Source organism: Neophocaena asiaeorientalis, unplaced genomic scaffold, assembly GCF_003031525.2.
Source record: "Neophocaena asiaeorientalis asiaeorientalis breed wild unplaced genomic scaffold, Neophocaena_asiaeorientalis_V1.1 scaffold197, whole genome shotgun sequence".
NCBI lineage: Eukaryota > Metazoa > Chordata > Mammalia > Artiodactyla > Phocoenidae > Neophocaena > Neophocaena asiaeorientalis.
Window position 1 is genome coordinate 5,772,740 of NW_020174703.1, and position 18,545 is coordinate 5,791,284.

The window sequence follows — 18,545 nt, forward strand, 5'->3', positions numbered from 1 at the left end:
TGTTGGGACAGTTATAAGACATCTCCAAACCAATGTCCTCATTTATGACTGTTCTCATAATATTTACCTCACCAGAATTGATATGAGAATTAAATTATGTAATTTATTGATACATGAAAGAACTTAACGTAGTAAATACCCGAAAAGGTTCGTTTCTCTTCCCTTTCTTTTCCTCTCTCTTTTTTCTCCATCTTTCTGCCCTTCCCACACTCCCTTTTTCATGAATTGACTTTTTATTAAGTAAGGAGTGTATGTCAAGCATCCTGCAAGGATCTATATTGTCCACTACAGCAGCCACTAGTCACACGTGGTTACAGAACACTTGGCATGTGGCTGGTCCCAACTGAGATGTGCTGTGAGTGTGAAATACAGAAGTTGAGGACTTAGTACAAAAAAGGGAATGTAAGCTATCTCATTAATAATTTTTTCTATAGATCATATGTTTAAATGATAGCATTTTGGATATATGTGGTTACATAAAAATATAATGAAAAATTAATTTCACCAGTTTCTTCTTACTTTGAAAAATGGGGCTACAGAAAACTTAAAATTACATATGTGGCTTACATTTTATTTCTATGGGACAGCACTGTGTGGGCTTTTGGGGACTCAATGGTGAAAAGAAAAACTGACTTTGCAGTACTTATAGTCTAGTGGGGGAAAGTAGAAAACCACCACTGACAACAAAAACAGTAAAAGGAAATAAAAACTAAATGGAAAAACAACAAATAAAAAATTTCACATTGTAATAAATACGGTGAAGAAAAGTTTCTATGCAAGGAAAACTGAAGGACCCAATTTAGATTGACTGGTCACGGAGGCCTCTCTGAGGGAGAGATGTTTGTGCTGGGCCTCCAGGGAGGCCTTCCTACATGGCATTTCCAGGCAAAGGTGGGAACACGGCATTCCAGCCAGAGGAAACAGACTGCCAGTCAGTATTTACCGAGTCTACCAACCCCCCAGCATGTGGTCGGCAATGGGGAAAAACTGTGGGGCTGCCAGACACAGGGTGACCCCGTGACTCCTTTGAGCTTGTGGTCTGGAAAGGAGATAGAAGAGGCAGGTACCTCAGTGTACAGGGCTGGGACAACTACCAGCTCTGGTAGTGTCTTTCCTCCTCTCTCTCCCAGCCTCAGACCATCGTGGACCACAGTCTTGGCTTTGCAGGTCCGTAGGGCTGGTCAGTTCTTCCTTTTTGGTGGGGAACACTCACATTCGGCTCTTTTTCCCTGTTCCCACTGCCCTGTCCTGACTCAGACTCATCTCAGAAATGATGTCTGCAATAACCTCTTAACCAGTTTCCTTGCCTCCAGACTCTTTTTTTTTTTTAAGAAGATGTTGGGGGTAGGAGTTTATTTATTTATTTATTTTTGCTGTGTTGGGTCTTTGTTTCTGTGCGAGGGCTTTCTCCAGTTGTGGCAAGCAGGGGCCGCTCTTCATTTCGGTGCGCGGGCCTCTCACTATCGCGGCCTCTCCTGTTGCGGAGCACAGGCTCCAGACGTGCAGGCTCAGTAGTTGTGGCTCACGGGCCTAGTTGCTCCGCGGCATGTGGGATCCTCCCAGACCAGGGCTTGAACCCGTGTCCCCTGCATTAGCAGGCAGATTCTCAACCACTGCGCCACCGGGGAAGCCCCCAGCCTCTTGATTTAATATCTTTAATATCTTCTGTGCATTGGTGCCAAATTAATCTTCCTGAAATACTATTTACTATGCAACTTCCTTGCTTCAAAGCTTTTACTAGCTTCCTGATACTGGCAGAGGAGCAGCGTGACCAGAGCTGCGGCACCTCTCTCTCACTTTTAACCCTTTATCTTTCCTTCCCCGGGTAATGACAGTTCCCAGAGAAGCAGGGCCCACAGCAGGAAGAGCAGCCTCTTCAGATGGTCTTGAGTAAATTTTGAAGCCTCACCTCTGGCCATCTTCCATAATTCCATAAGGGCAGGAGCATATTAGTAAGAGCATGGGTTCCAGAGTCAGCCAGACCAGTTCAAATCCCAGCTCTGCCATTTAACTTGCTGTGAGAACCGTTTCAATAAGTTATTAATCTTTTCTAAGCCTTACTTTCCTCCTATTAATACCAGGAACCTAATAGTAATTTGTACCCCATTTGAAGCCATGGATGTGCTGATTAACAGTGATGTCTCCTTTCATCCTGTATCCCTAGCGCCAGTTAGCAGCCTCTTTTCACCTGGTAATGGACTGTGGTCTGACTTCTGTGCAGCTGTGATGTGGGCTGGAAACACTGGATGGAGACAGTGAATAGTGATGTCAAGAAGATGGATGGACCTCAAGAGACCATCCAGTGTGGGACCTCTGAGGTGCCCCAATGTGTCCAAGTAGGTCCAGAGGAGTTAGTCAAAAAGTATATATATATATATGCTTTTGGGGGTATTATCCACACAAGGAATCACTGAACAGAGACTTCACCTTCCTTTTCATTTATCTCTTTGGAAGATGTAGTATGTAGCGGGTAGCAGGTTGTCAACAAGAAAGTTATATAATATCTATTCCAGAATTAGTGCACCATAAATATTTGTAAAGTGAGAATACATGAAAGCTAATAAAGAAGTAAGTTTTCAACAGCGCCTTTATGGAGATCAAAATGTCTATAAATTACCCCATCTAAATTACTGTAGTATTTGACTACAGGAAAAGAAACAAAACACCAACATAAATTCAGAAAATATCTTGTATATTAGGCCCTTAATCTATATTTGCTAAATCTGTTGAAAGGAACAACAAGAATAATATAGTGCCCATCACATATGACCACTTTTATGACAGTTTTTACTTTGGGTTCCAAGACTTTCCTCTCTTATTCTACTTGCTCAGAACCAATTTGCAGAAGAAACAGTGATTCAGTGGCTCTGATGTCAGAATGCTGGGAATCATGAAGTGGTTGGATGAAGCATTGGAAATCCTCCTCGACCAATGGTTCCAAACTTATCATATGAGACTGACCCATTTTTAACATCATGGATTTCTAGCATTCCTCCCAACTGCATCCCACAATTTGATTGTGGCTATACTTTTACAATCTATTGATTGAGAAAAAAAGATAGCCATACCAATTCAGGTGGCCTCTTATAATGGAACCTTGGCCCAAGGATCCTCAGCTTACTTGATGGGACCACCAACATTTTAGACCAAATTTCTCATTGTATAAATGAGGCATAGGGCATTTTTGATTAAGAAATAGAAAAGGTGTAATTTGGAAAAGCATAGTATGTTTAAAAAGAGATCTGGAAATATTCAGGAGTCACAACCGAATCAACTTAGGATCTCTTACTTAGAGAAACATGCTAATGGATTTCATTCTTGGGGAGACAAAAACCCAGAAATTTCATTCTTGGGTTTTTTCCTCTTATTTTCATGTGGTGCTTCACCATTTCTTCATTAGCTTCATGGGTATTCCTTGAGAAATCTCCACACTGAGCTGTTGCAATATTTTGACTCCATGGAAATACCTTCACGTGTTGCCAGATAAAACACAGGATACCCACTGAAATTTGAATTCCAAATAAGGATGCAATAGATGGAACATACTTAGGCTAAAAAAATTGTTCATCTGGAATTCAAATTTCACTGGTATCCTATACTTTATTGTTGTTGATAACTGTGGTAAGTAGACCTACCTACCTAAGTGCTGAAGGGCAGGAACTGAAAACCCAGGTGACAGTCTTGCAAAGCTGTCAACACTGGTTATTGACATGTTTTCTGGGGACCTTTCAGGTTTCTGTCCAAAGAAGGCTCATGTATGGTTTTCTCAGGGAGGCTTACTGTACTACACAGACACGCAACCCAACTCAGACACCGGCAGTCCAGGCAGCAGCTGCTCGTTCCTCTTTATTCCCTTTGTTCATTCTCGTTTACCTTGAGATTTTGACATGAACTTGCATATCTGACCTTTTGGGAGGTGGGGGCAGAAGCAAAGACGGAGATTTTTTTTTTTTCCTGAAATAATGGCTTTAAGTGTAAGATCAGGGGCCAGGGGAGGAGGCAGGAGGGTAGGCGACTTCAGCCACTCAGACCCTCCCATTTTCTTATACAAGAGTCACAGCATTTCCCATGGAGCATAGCGAGCTACAAAACTCTGCTTTTTCTTGTCTGAACTTGAATTAACAGGAGGCTGGAGTTTAGATGCCTATTTCTGTCTCATTTTTCCCTCACACCATTTTTCTTTCCCTCTATAAAGTAGATGCAAAAGAAAAACTGGCATTGGACCATTTTTCTTTTCATTAATTTAATTTATAAAATGGGATATCCTACGGTTTTTCTTCACTCTAATTGTAAAATCAGTGAATTTATTCCAAAACCATGCAGAATACTATGATAAAGCCAAAGAAACAGTTCATTTGATGGTTATTCACATTGAAATCCTGTCACCTAAGGGCAGACCTGTGAAAAGAATGACTTTCACAACAGACCCTAATGGTCAGAGAGGTTTTCTTTTCTAGGAGGTTGGAAAGAAAGCTCTGCAAATCAGGCCACTTGTTGGATGAGATTTTGTTTTCTGCCCAGAAATGGGCTTTTGAAGGTTAATTTTACAAAGTTCTATGATGGTGAATGCCAGTGTCTGCCCCACCCATAAAGTGAGACCTCAAATGTTTGGTTGGTAGGAGGTAAATATTTGGAATCAGAGGGTATGAAGAAATAAAAAAACAGAGAAGTTAGTGGTAGGCTCTAACAGTTGACAGAAGAAATCAAGCACTAGAAGACAGTAGCACATGAGTTGGCTTAAAAGTTGGGCATTGCTTTAATTCATGCATCAAACATTTCTGAGTGCAAGCTTGGTGCTTGGATGAGTACGGATCTCCTGGCTAGTGAGAAGAGATTGAGAGTAAAAGTATAAGAAAAGTGCTGTGGTAAAGGGATGTGCAGGTGCAGTGGGACCAGAAAGTGTGCAGTCTAAATCAGACTGGAAGTTCAAGGTCAAGGGAAGAGTCACCTCCAAGGCCAGCTCCTTCGAGCTTTAACTTCTCCCTTATGGATCACAGCCTCAGATTTCTCAGGATAGCCTTGATTTTCCATATGCTGTTCTGTCATCAAGACCTGTGACAAAAAAAACAAAAACAGGTCTCTTTCATTTCTTTTGGCTTGGCTCTTTCATTTCTTTTTATCTTTCCCAACTTTTAAGTAGAAAATGTCAAGACACAAAATAGTATGATATACCCATTAGCCAGTTTCAACAGTTACTAACTCATGGCCAATTTTGTTTTATCTGTTTCCTTACTCATTTCTCCTCTCTCCCAGATAATTTTGGTATTAGAATTCTCCAGAGAAAAAGAACAGAAAGGATGTGTGTGTGTGTGTGTGTGTGTGTGTGTGTGTGTGTATGAATATATGGAAAAAGAGAGAGACTGATTTAGTTTAAGGAGTTGATTCTTGAGATTATGGGGGCTGGCAAGTCTGAAATCTGTAGGGCAGGCCAGCGGGCTAAAGACTGAGGGAAGAGATGGTGTTGCAGTTTCTATTGGGAAGAAAATCTGGAAGCAGAATTACTTCTTCCTTGGAGAAACTCAGTCTTTCCTCTTGAGGCCCTCAACTGACTGAGCACACCACCTCCCTGCCCCATGCTCCCCCCACTGCCCACCCCCCCACTGGCCTGTGGAGGGTAATCTGCTTTTCTCCATGTTGACTAATTTAAATGATGATCACATCTAAAAAATACCTTCATAGCAACATCTAGACTGGTGTTTGACCAAAAACTGAGTAGCATGAGCTTAGCCAATTTGACACACAAAATTGACCATCACAATTTGGAAACTAATCCTCATCATCATATTATTTGGTCCATAATATTTTAGTATATATCTTTTAAAAATAAAGATTAAGAAAAAAGCCTTAAATACAATACGATTTTCACCCCTATAAAATTAAAATTCTTGAACTATTTTTGTGTGAATTAGGATCTAAATAAAGCTCATACATTGCAATTATAGATAGGACTCAGGAGTCTTTGTTAATACACAAGTTCTCTCTCTGTTTGTTTTCCTTACAGTTTATTTGTTGAGGAAGTCAGTTTGTCCTGTAGAATTTTGCATCATTTGGTTTTACTGGTTGCATCCCTATGATGTCATTTAACATGCTCCTCTGCCCCTACGTTTGCTGTAAATGAAGAATTACGTAGAGAGGTTGGATCACACCTAGGTTCACCTTTTTTTTGCAAGAATACTTCAGGTGCATCTTGTCGCCTTGTCTTTCTTTGTTATCAGTCGTCTTTGTTCATCATTGCCTGCATTTATTAGTTCATCAGGGCTTGTAAAATTCTAAACTCTGTCATTTCTTCTGTATTTATTAGCTAAAATATTTATATAAAGAGGAATTTCCCCTCATGAACTATTTGGGTACAGTTCTTCCTAATTCTTTTTCCCAGTGTTTTCCCAGGTGGAGTTAATATACTTCTAGGAGTCTGCTGACATGTTCTTGAGGGGTGGGGAAGAAGGTCTGCAAGCTTTCTACTACAGTCATCTAACTGCATTTTCATCTCAGCAATTACTGAGAAATATTATAAGCCTATTCTACATCACCTGGGTGAGCATCTTGCATCAGAATTCAGCCAAACATCTCAGTGCTGAAGCTTACATTTTTGTACAGTACTTAAGATCATGATGGGGCATGTAGCACTGGTTTAATTATCAAGGGTTGATGAATAAAGAAGACGGGCTTAATATGCTAGACAACGTTCTGGTGGATTTTAGTTTGAATAGAGAGCTGAGTCAGTTTGTGGGGGGGACACAGTAATATACATCTTCTGGACCAAAAAGTGTATGTGCCGTAGCTGTCAGTTTCAGAGTTATGTGTGAAAGGCCACTTATTTTAAAAGAAATAATTGTCTATTTGATTTGCATTAATTTATTTGATTTGTGTTGGTTTTGCTTCTATTTAATTTGTAAATTTTTTTTTATTTTTGTAGTTGTCCAAGTACATATTTTTACTATTTAAGAAAGTTCATAAAAGCAATTTGTCAACATACTGGCTCTAAAAGAATTTTTTTCCTTTTAAAATGTCTGTACCTTACAGACAGTTTGAGAAACAGTGCTTTATCCCATTCTGGCTTTCCTAGGGCTATTAGCTAATCCCACCTCTAGTGTAATTTGTCTTGTTAAGGAGTGAGTTCTTTTATGAGCTCTTCAGGGGTTCTCTCGTGCAGCCAGGAGTGAGAAGTAGACAACACTAAGCCCTTGAGTCTCCCTCAGTGACGGGACCTGAGAGTCTAAAGAGGCTTCTTTTGCTCCTGTTCCCTTCTCCCCACACCGTCTGTTGGTGATTTTTAAAGTTTTTATTTTTATGAGTGTTAGAGGCCCTCCTTCCGACTGGCATTCCTAAGGGGGTATGGCAGGCTGAATAACGCCCCCCTCTCAAAGATGTCCAGGTTCTAATCTCCAGAAACTGAGAATGTGTTGCCCTACATGTGTAGGGAAGGCAAAACTAGACTTCTACACATTTTATGTTTTCAGCTGGGATTTTTAAACAAAAAGGCAGATTAACAGGAGGAAAAACTAACAGTCTTTTTTTTTTTTTCTTTTTTTTTTAAGCACATGCAACACCCATCATGTGGGAGAAACCTCAATGAAAAATAACTCAAAGCAACAGCTTAGAATTCTGGCTTATAGAGCATCGTCAACAAAGAACAATAAATTTATAGAGAAATGATAGGACAAAGGAAAGCAGTTTAGGTTTCCAAGGGCGGCACACTGTGGGAAGATAAACATCTGGGAACTAATGACAAAGATTTGTTTGACAGATTCCTCTTGCCACCTCTGGGCTGATAAGAATAAGTCTCCAGTGAAAGGAGAATGTATATCCTGCCTCTAGGAAGTAATGAGGAGGGCAGAGAGCTTTTCCTACATTTGCTACTTCTTAATTGCCTTCAGCTCAAAATTATTTTTATGTCAAAGAGGCATATTTTGGGGTGACGTATTCTGGTTTCCTTTAGTTCCCAATTTGAAATTTTATTTTTAGAAAGTGTCACATATTAGAAGCTGAGTTTGGTTAGAAGTTGTGAGATAGATCAGCAAAGGGGGAGAAAAACATAGATAGGAACAAGCAGAAAAGGATGAAACACCATTTTTCTCTCTACAATCATCACCCCCATTTTTACCAAAGATAGTCATAATAAGACTAATTGGTTTGCCAAATAAGTCTAATTTCATTAAACTTGGTCTGATTATTTACATAAATGCAGCAAGAATAGAGATTGATCATGTAAGCTTTCTTCAGTCTGTTTTGCTAGAATTTTTGATAAAGAATATGAGATTATTCTGGAAGCCAAGGACTCACTTGCAATGCCTATAGATTTAGGTAAATTCCTCTCTTCCTGAGGTCTAAGATGTCATGAGGTTCTGGATCTGCTAGGAAATGACTTTCCATACTCGCTGGTTAGGCTGGGAACCCTATAAACAAGATTTACCGGGTAGTTTTCTGAAGGGAGGTTTTATTGGCTCCATAAAGTCAACCTTAGTTTCTTAAAACCGTCTGATTATGTCCGAGTCTATGAACATCATTCTCAAATGTAACATTCCAGTCAAAGTCTTGGTAACATAACCAATATTTCCCACTGTGTTCTGTTCTAAGGAAAACAGATTCTCACTGAGTCTATGCAAATAACTATATTGCCATGAAAATAAGAATACTCAATAAGAACTTCTGAATTCTTGAGAGATCAGGTAGTGAGAAAATTCTGTTTACAAAGATATAATTTACCAAGTTGCTGTTAAGTTATAAATAGTTGGATAGAAAAGAGAAAAAGTTTTTCTTAAATCTGGAAAAACAAAACATTAATGAACTGGCAATGTTTCAAAGAAAAAATTCAGAAAATTATAATTCTCATCAGTTCATTCAGTTCTGTGTAATTGTTCTGCTTGACCTTGGGTTAGCAGTTTTATGAATCAATCAGTTTCTCCATAACAATTCTGGAAATTCTTATTTAGTTCAATGGTATGATCTTAGAGTTATCAGAAACCTGTATTCTAGAGTGCTTGTCAAGGTCTTTTCCATAAATCTCTTTAAAACACAGCAATTTTGGATCATAGCTGCGTGTTAAAGCTTCCAGGAAAGCATCAGAATAATACAGTAATTTTCTGTGAATGCCAGAAGACTTAAACATGGCCACGGTTAAAGTTCTGATGAGAATTCATTATAATTTAATTGACAAGGAAATTCGGTGATTTGTGAGACATACAACATTTTAAGATGATAACTGGAATTACGACTGATAACGTACTAGGAATGTCAGATTTTATATGATTTCTGGACTACTTATAATAGTAACATACACCCATATAATATATTATAGGTATATATTGTATAATATATTATACAATATAATCTAAAGAAGGTTTCGTATCACTTCTTATTTCCATGTAATTTAACATATCAAATAAGCCTAATTAGTTTAACACTTCTCTCTTGAGAGAACAAATCCTTCCAGATTTTACAGGGGGCCTCTGGAAAATCCCAAAGTTAGGTTCAAATCAAAAAGACTTCATTTAGAGTTTGGTTTTGGGAAGTTTGAAAAAAATGTCAAGATGTTTAGAACACTTGATTTAATAGGATCAGAGGTCACTGTAAAATAATAGTTACCCATTTAACCACAGTGACAATAAAAATATTTCAAAGGCAAATACAGAAAGTTACATGTTATAAAAAAACCTTAGCTCTCTTAATATTGACTCAGTTTTTCTTCAGTAATCGAACATCTGATAAAGACAACATGAAGCACAGAAGATATATATTTTTTAACATCTTTATTGGAGTATAATTGCTTTACAATAGTGTGTTAGTTTCTGCTTTATAACAAAGTGAACCAGCTATACATATACATATGTCCCCATATCTCTTCCCTCTTGCATCTCCCTCACTCCCACCCTCCCTATCCCACCCCTCTAGGTGATCACAAAGCACTGAGCTGATCTCCCTGTGCTATGCAGCTGCTTCCCACTCGCTATCTATTTTACATTTGGTACTGTATATATATGTCCACGCCATTCTCTAACTTCGTCCCAGCTTACCCTGCCCCCTCCCTGTGTCCTCAAGTCCAATAGGTGCACATCATCTGTTTGGACTTGTTTTGATACGGTAGTTAACAGCTAAACTTGTTACATTTCTCTTTTTCCCAAGAGAAAAGAAAAAAAAATCTTTTTATGTTAAGGGGTTTTGACCAAGGGTCTTGTAAACCAGTACTTCTTATTTGGGAAGGGGCTCTGATTTAGCCCCTCAGGGGATATTTATCAATATATGTAGATATCTTTGACTGTCACAACTGGTGGAAGAGTGCTGCCAGAATAGTATGTAGAGGCCAGGAATGTTGCTAAACATTTTGGAAAGCACAGTCCAGCCTCACACAACAAAGAATTATGGGCATAAAATGTTAATAGTGCCGCTGTAGAGAAATTTTGCCCTAGACTAGTGTTTCTAGTTTTAATGTGCATATGAATCACATGGGGATCTGGCTGAAATAATTCTGATTTGACCTCATGTCCCCAAAGGACAGAAGTGGGCTACAGAGTGTTCTCTGTAGACAGGCATCCAGATATAATTATGGATAGAGCTCTTGATAACAGCAACTCCTTCTTTAGAAGGTGTGATGCAAATGAACGTGTCAACACTATTGATTCAGGTGTGGTCACTGCATTTTGGCTGTACATTGCTTAGTAAGTGAATCTAGGCCATGGGGTGCCTGCACCTCTGCCCTGAAGCAGAGTGACATAGCTTTCTCTTCTGGGCAGGGAGTGGGTAGTAGAATACCGAGTTTGGAAGTCACATTTTTGTGGAAGCAGTTTGTCAAGACAGATGAATGTTCTGGATCTTCCGTGGGACATCCAAGAGATTCAAGTTGGCTATGAGGCAAGGCTAACGGAGAGTGAGATTTTAATGTCACCAGAATGAGGTATTGAAGGAGCTGGAGGAGTCCCCTTTGCTGGACATCTTTAAATAGAAATTAGATTCTTATATTGTGGAAGGGTTTAAGGGGTCTGATGCATATCTCTGTTATATCCTTTTTTTTTCTCAAGCCATTCAGTTGCTTCTTATTGTCCATGGAATAAAGTTTAAACGTATTAACCTGGCATTTAAGGTTCTCTATTTTCTGGCTTTAAAGACCCTCTTAGTTTTTTTGTGTAGTTTTTTGGGTTTTTTTTTTGTGGTATGCGGGCCTCTCACTGTTGTGGCCTTTCCCATTGCGGAGCACAGACTCCGGACGCGCAGGCTCAGCGGCCATAGCTCACGGGCCCAGCCGCTCCGCGGCATGTGGGAATCTTCCCGGACTGGGACACGAACCCGTGTCCCTTGCATTGGCAGGCAGACTCTCAACCACTGCGCCACCAAGGAAGCCCTGCTTTGTGTGTTTTTAAGAAAAGTTAAAAAAAAAAACTCAAAAGTGACAACCTAGGAATAGAGGGGGAACTTCCTCAATTTGATTCAGAATATCTACACAAAACCTACAGTTAGCATCATACTTAATGGTGAAAGACTGGATGCGATCTCATTAAGACTGGGAACAAGGCAAGGTTGTCCCCTTTCACCACTAGTATTCAACATTATACTGGAAGTTCTAACTAATGCACTAATATAAGAAAAAGAAATATAAAGTATACAGGTTGGGAAGGAAAAAAAAAATTGTCTTTGTTAGCAGATGATATGATTATCTACGTAGAAAATCCCAAAGAATCAACAACAACAACAAACTCCTGGAACTAGTAAGTGATTATAGTTGCAAGATATAAGGTTAATATATAGAAGTCAACTGTTCTCCTATATGCCAGCAATAAACACCTGGAGTTTGAAATTAAAAGCATAACACTTTTTACCTTAGTACCAAAGAAAAAAGAAATACAAGTTTAAGAAAATATGTTCAGGATGGAGCCTGCGTTTCCACAGAGCTGAAACTCCCGGCTCGGGGTCTGTTCCCTCCGCTGTCACGGAACTGCCCCGGAGCCCGAGGGGAGGGCAGCCTCCCTGAGGCTGCCGGCTCTGGAGGGGCCCCGGTGGTGAAGCCACGACAGTCGTGCAGACGGCGGGCCGGGTTATGGAAGTTTTCAGTTCTTATGTCTTCAGGATAGAGATGAGGGGAAGATGGAGGAAGAGTAAGACGCGGAGATCACCTTCCTCCCCACAGATACACCAGAAATACATCTACACGTGGAACAACTCCTACAGAACACCTACTGAACGCTGGCAGAAGACCTCAGGCCTCTCCAAAGGCAAGAACGTCCCCACGGACCTGGGTAGGGCAAAAGAAAAAAGAATAAACAGAGACAAAAGGATAGGGACGGACCCTGCACCAGTGGGAGGGAGCCGTGAAGGAGGAAAGGTTACCACACACTAGGAAGCCCCTTCGCAGGCGGAGACTGCGGATGGCGGAGGAGGGGGAGCTCTGGAGCTGCGGAGGAGAGCACAGTAACAGGGGTTGCGGAGGGCAAAGCGGGGAGATTCTCGCACAGAGGATCAGTGCTAACCAGTACTCACCAGCCCGAGAGGCTTGTCTGCTCACTCGCCAGGGCGGGCGGGGCTGGGAGCTGAGGCTCAGGCTTTGGTCGGAGCTCCGGGAGAGGACGGGGGTTGGCGGTGTGAACACAGCCTGAAGGGGGGTAGTGCACCACGGCTGGCCGGGAGGGAGTCCGGGGAAAAGTCTGGACCTGCCGAAGTTTTCTTCCCTCTTTGTTTCCTGGTGCGTGAGGAGAGGGGATTAAGAGCGCTGCTTAAAGGAGCTCCAGAGACGGGCGCGAGCTGCGGCTAAAAGCGCGGACCCCAGAGACGGGCAGGAGACGCTAAGGCTGCTGCTGCCGCCACCAAGAAGCCTGTGTGTGAGCACAGGTCACTATCCACACACCCCTTCCGGGGAGCCTGTGCAGCCCTCCACTGCCAGGGTCCTGGGATCCAGGGACAACTTCCCCAGGAGAATGCACGGCGGGCCTCAGGCTGGTGCAACGTCATGCTGGCTTGTGCCGCTGCAGGCTCGCCCCGCATCTGCACCCCCTCCCTCCCCCTGGCCTGAGTGAGCCAGAGCCCCCGAATCAGCTGCTACTTTAACCACGTCCTGTCTGGGCGGGGAACAGATGCCTCCAGGTGACCTACAAGAAGAGGCGGGGCCAAATCCAAAGCAAACCCCCAGGAGCTGTGCAAACAAAGAAGAGAAAGGGAAATCTCTCTCAGCAGCTTCAGGAGCAGCGGATTATGAGCCTTGAAAACAAGTGGGGCTTAGGGAGAGAGCCAGAGAGCTATAGGAAATTGAGACTTTACTTGTATGGGCTCATGCACAAACTCACTTGCTCTGAGTCCCAGCTCAGAGGCAGCAGATGGAAAAGAACCTGGCATTCTAGCCAGCCTGCCAGGACTATCCTAGCATGCAAACACAGGCACTAGTACCCTCCACCAGGAAGCCTACACAACCCACTGAAAAAGCTTTAGCCACTGGGGACAGACACCAAAAACAACGGGAACTACAGAACTGCAGCCTGCAAAAAGGAGACCCCAAACAGAAAGATAAGCAAAATGAGAAGACAGAAAAACAGCAGATGAAGGAGCAAGATAAAAACCACGTAAGGTAGATAGCTAGTGGGAAGCAGCTGCATAGCACAGGGAGATCAGCTCGGTGCTTTGTGACCACCTGGAAGGGTGGGTTAGAGAGTGTGGGAGGGAGGGAGACGCAAGAGGGAAGAGATATGGGAACATATGTATATGTATAACTGATTCAGTTTGTTATGAAGCAGAAACTAACACAATTGTAAAGCAATTATACTCCAATAAAGATGTAAAAAAAAAGTTACAAACTGCTTTCCAATGGGGCTGTACCATTTTGTGTTCCCACCTGCATTGTATGAGGTCCAGTTGTCCACATTCTTGCCAACATGTGATATTGTCTTTTAAACTTTGGCTGTTCTAGTGGATATGTATTGGTATTTGTTGTTTTAATTAGCATTTCCCAAATGAATAATGATATTGAACATCTCTTCCTATGTTTCTTTGCCAGTTGCATATAAAAGTTTTAATTTTTGACAGATGACTAGACCTTTGTCAGATGAAGTCATTGCAGGCTACTCAGGCCAGCTTTCTTCTTTATTGGCAGCCCTGTGCATTCTGACTTTGACTACAGTAGTAGTAAATAGTCTTGCTACGGGCAAAGCTTCACCTCCTTTACATGTGCTAAGAACTCAATGATAGACAGTCACAGAAGGAGGAGCCCTTTCCCTGTAGTGTTTAACCTCCTCAAATGTACTTGATGAAGACTATTTGATGGGACTATTCAGAAACCTTTTCTAGTCTCTGCCCTTATCTATGAGGAGGCCACATTTAAACCTGAGCGTCTTAGTGCCCCTTTGCTTGTCTCCACATACTCTAAGCCTTTGGTTCTCAAAACTCAAGAATACATAAAAAATAACTTGTGAGTGCTTGTTAAAAATGCAGACTTCTGGGGCTTCCCTGGTGGCGCAGTGATTACGAATCTGCCTGCCAATGGAGGGGACACGGGTTCGAGCCCTGGTCCGGGAAGATCCCACATGCCGCGGAGCAAGTAAGCCTGTGTGCCACAACTACTGAGCCTGTGCTCTAGAGCCTGTGTGCCACCACTACTGAAACCCGTGTGCCTGGAGCCCGTGCTCCACAACAAGAGAAGCCACCGCAATGAGAAGCCCGCGCACCTCAGCGAAGAGTAGCCCCTGCTTGCCGAAACTAGAGAAAGCCTGCACGCAGCTACAAAGACCCAACACAGCCAAAAATAAAATAGTAAATAATAAAAATAAATACTGGGCCTCCCCCTGCCGATTGATTTAGTAGATATGAATGAGCCCAGGAATCTGCATTTAATTAGCCTCTCCAGCTATTTCTTTTCTTTCTTTTTTTTTTAAATGAAAGCTTCTTTCTTTCTTTCTTTCTTTTTGGCTGTGTTGGGTCTTCGTTTCTGTGTGAGGGCTTTCTCTAGTTGTGGCGAGCGGGGGCCACTCTTCATCGCAGTGCGCGGGCCTCTCACTGTCGCAGCCTCTCTTGTTGTGGAGCAAAAGCTCCAGACGCGAAGGCTCAGTAGTTGTGGCTCATGGGCCTAGTTGCTCTGCGGCATGTGGGATCTTCCCAGACCAGGGCTCGAACCCGTGTCGCCTGCATTGGCAGGCAGATTCTCAACCACTGCGCCACCAGGGAAGCCCTCTCCACCTATTTCTGATCCTGGTTGCCACCGAGGCCAGGGTTTCAGGGAGGTGGGGTCCCAGGCAGGAGCTCATCATTCATTAGCTATTTATTGAGTGCTTACTAGGTGTGAAATATTATAGGGGATATGGCCCTTGTTCACCAAGAGTTTACATTGAGGGGGGAAATAAGACTTGAATGCAGATAAGGTAACAGCTGCTTGCTCTCCAGGTTAGAGTTAGACTGTTGTTTCTTTCTTGCTCACATTTCACTTTGTGCAAGCCTCACGTTGGTTTAGAATAATTTTTTCTAACTTATTTATTCACTTTTCTCTCTATCAGATTGTGTATTCCTTGAGGGCAAGTGAGCTTCACTGTTGACCTAAAGCATTTTTTTCAATCATCTTTTCCTATTCCTATAACTTTGATTTTGGCGATGACTTCAACCTTAGTACCTTGCTTGAGGCACTGTATGTTACAAAATGGTTTATCTTATCAATGATGCTTTATTATGTTACTGCTGCCGTAACCATTCCCTTTGTCGTCTATCCATCTTGATGGCCTGGAAGAGAGGTAGCAAAGATCAGACATGCTCCATTGGCTTTTGTTTTCACAGCAGGTGGGACATGACTGTGGTCATGTGGGTGAGATGTCAAGGTGAGTCTCAGAAAGTACTCTACGGCACAACGTTTGGACTGGAAGTTAGGATGTTCAAAAGGGGGTGGTCCTTAGATTCACATTTATGCAGGCATTGTGACATTCTGAAGACTTATTTGCTCAAGTTCAAGCTGGAAAGATATGAGCACATAGGTTAAGTCTCCAAGGAGGAAGAGTGGGCAGTTTTAGATTTAGACCAGTCAGTATCTACTTTTCCTTCTTGAGACTGGAACGATTGTAAATTCTCTTCTGGGAGAAGAGAATTGCATTTGACTTGACACTGAGGAAAGTGTGACGGTAAGGATAACTTAACTAAGAATAGTCTTTCAAAACAGTTGAAATTTTGGAGAGAAAGAACTGGTATGGAATGATGGAGAATCAAAAAAATTTAAAGCTATATATGCTTGTATACACTTTGCTTTGAGAATTAAGGCAAATGGTAAAGTGAGCTCAAGAAATAGCTCTAATTTGTTTAATGTATTGGAATATATAAATGTCTTGAAATATGAGTCACTAATTAAGATTTAGGGATACTTTATTTTGGTGCTGGCTCAAGACAAATTTTTAGTTTAAGTTTTTCTCCATGGTATTCATTTTATATTGAAGTTAGATATTTGGTTGAGATTCCAAGTAAATTGTAGGATTTCTTTCTCTGGGCTATTTTGAGTTCTCTCCTCTCTCTGTACACAGGTCTGGTTTTTGGTTTAAGTGGCTTTGGTTAATGGGAATTAACACTAACACCTGATTTAGATCTTGAGATTTGCCCAATATTATCCCCAAGTGCTAGAGTTTAAAAATATTTTTGGGTGGTGAGTGAGTGTGTGTATATGGCAGTGGTCAGAAAAAAGGAGCCAATGAGGGTTTTAGGAGTTGCTTCTTGTCTTAGCCCAGAGGCTGATGGTTGGTGTCATTAGGAGCAGAGGGTTTTTTTAGATGGGGAGGAATAAACATTTTTAGGATGAATGGCAGCTGGAAGCCAGTGATTGAATCTTGAAGCCCACCATTTTAGGCCTGCCTGAACCTCTTTCCCCACGAGATTACAAATGGTGCGATTAAGCAGGGAGGATGTTGAGGAAGAACCTTTCGGTTTGCTATCCTGGTGATTTTCCCTGGGGTTTCTGCTAGCTCTCTGGCGGGTATGTTCTGCTTTGTGGAAGAGGAAAGCCCTGTGTTCTCCTTCCAAGGGCAATGTGTCTGCTTTTTTGATTGAGATCTAATTAAACTCTGGACTACTATTTTTTCATAAGCAGTGAGTTGTACCCGTAGGCAATAGAAAAACAGGTAACAAAAGACAAATATACAGAGAGTGGTGTTCTAGAAGTTGAGTGAAGTGATGTTTGAGGATTTGAGTGATTTTTTTCTCTCCACAGTGGAAGTGAAATCAAGTGAATGCCATTTTGTTGCCAGGAGCAACTGGGTCTGCTTGGTTCCTTAGCCAGGCAAATATAACAAGCTGCTTTGACTTCATTTTGTTTGGGTCTTTTAAACAGAGAAAGATTGGAAGCATCAGAGTGTTTCAGATTAAAAGGCTAAAGATACAGAAGTTCTGTAACTGATATAAGAACAAGGAGTCATTTCTTTTTTTAAAAAAAATTTATTTACTTTTATTTGTTGCAGTGCATGGGCCTCTCATTGCAGTGGCTTCTCTTGTTGCAGAGCACGGGCTCTAGAGCGCAGGCTCAGCAGTTGTGGTGCATGGGCTTGGCTGCTCCATGGCATGTGGCATCCTCCCAGACCAGGGCTCAAACCCATGTCCCCTGCACTGGCAGGCGGATTCTTAACCACTGCACCACCAGGGAAGCCCGAGGAGTCATTTCTTATACCACTCTGCTCATCTCAAAATCTTTCAACTATTCCCCATTGCCTCCGTATCACATCCCAATGGGCTGTGCTGAGATATATTGGTCCATTCAGCCTTTGGGGCAGCAGGAACCTGTTAACTGGTCATAGAGGTGGATTTGGCCTAGAGCTGCACAATTCAGAAATTTTCATGTTATCGCCAAGATAGGTAGTATGTTTCACGTGTGTGTTCAAAGTATTTATTAGGTAAAAGTAAACATTTAAAGGCAACCACAGTTTTGGTAACTCTGTTTTGGAATTTTCTTCCTTTTTTTCATATACCAGAAGCCTTAAAAAACAAACAAACAAACAACAAAAAAAAAACAGGACCAGACTCCTAACCTCTGAGAAACCTCAAGTACCTGCTTCACAGGCTTTCACAATATAGTGAAATTTCACAGGCTAATGGAGAATGCAGACTTCCAGTAACTAATCACACAAAGAATTCATTGAAGTAAGAACTGGGTGCTTTGAGAAGGTATGAGAGTGGTCCTCTCCTATCTGGGCCATCAGGGAGGATTTCCCCAAGCAGATAAAACTGAAGAGGCTAGGGGAAGTCAGCCAAGTTTGGGGCAGGAGAGGGTTGACATAAGGAAGCAGAGGCAGTAAGTATCAATAACCAATTAGTTTTCAGGGACATAGGTGGACTTTAGGATGACTTTCACATTTTGGGTTTGGGCAAGTGGGTGAATGGTAGTAACTGGAGGAAAAATTATTTTCTGGTAATGGATGGGTAGATGATTAGTTCAATGGAGGTGTTGTATAAATATCTGATCTTGTATTATAAGAAGGGCTTAGTTACTCTTGTTAAGTTAGAACTTCACAGTGTATAAGGCACTATATAAGTTCAGTGGGGAATAGAAGAATAGATTTATGGTTTCTGCTTTCAAGGAGCTTTTTTTTTTTTTTTTTTTTTTTTTGGGTACGCAG

The 18,545-nt window shown here is 41.7% G+C and overlaps 1 protein-coding gene across 3 annotated transcripts in view; it reads left to right on the plus strand.

Annotated features, from left to right (window-relative positions):
* Window positions 1-18,545, plus strand: part of TMEM45A (transmembrane protein 45A) — an 86,764-nt gene that overhangs the window by 35,123 nt on the left and 33,096 nt on the right. For 2 of the 3 annotated variants that reach the window (XM_024759253.1, XM_024759255.1), the window contains exon 1: window positions 2,307-2,336. The exons of the other annotated variant lie outside the window; for it this stretch is intronic. In XM_024759253.1, coding sequence (XP_024615021.1) covers window positions 2,327-2,336 — 10 coding nt within the window. In that variant the 5' untranslated portion in view covers window positions 2,307-2,326. Of the gene's footprint in view, window positions 1-2,306; window positions 2,337-18,545 lie in introns of those variants that run through there. 3 annotated transcript variants of the gene reach the window in all.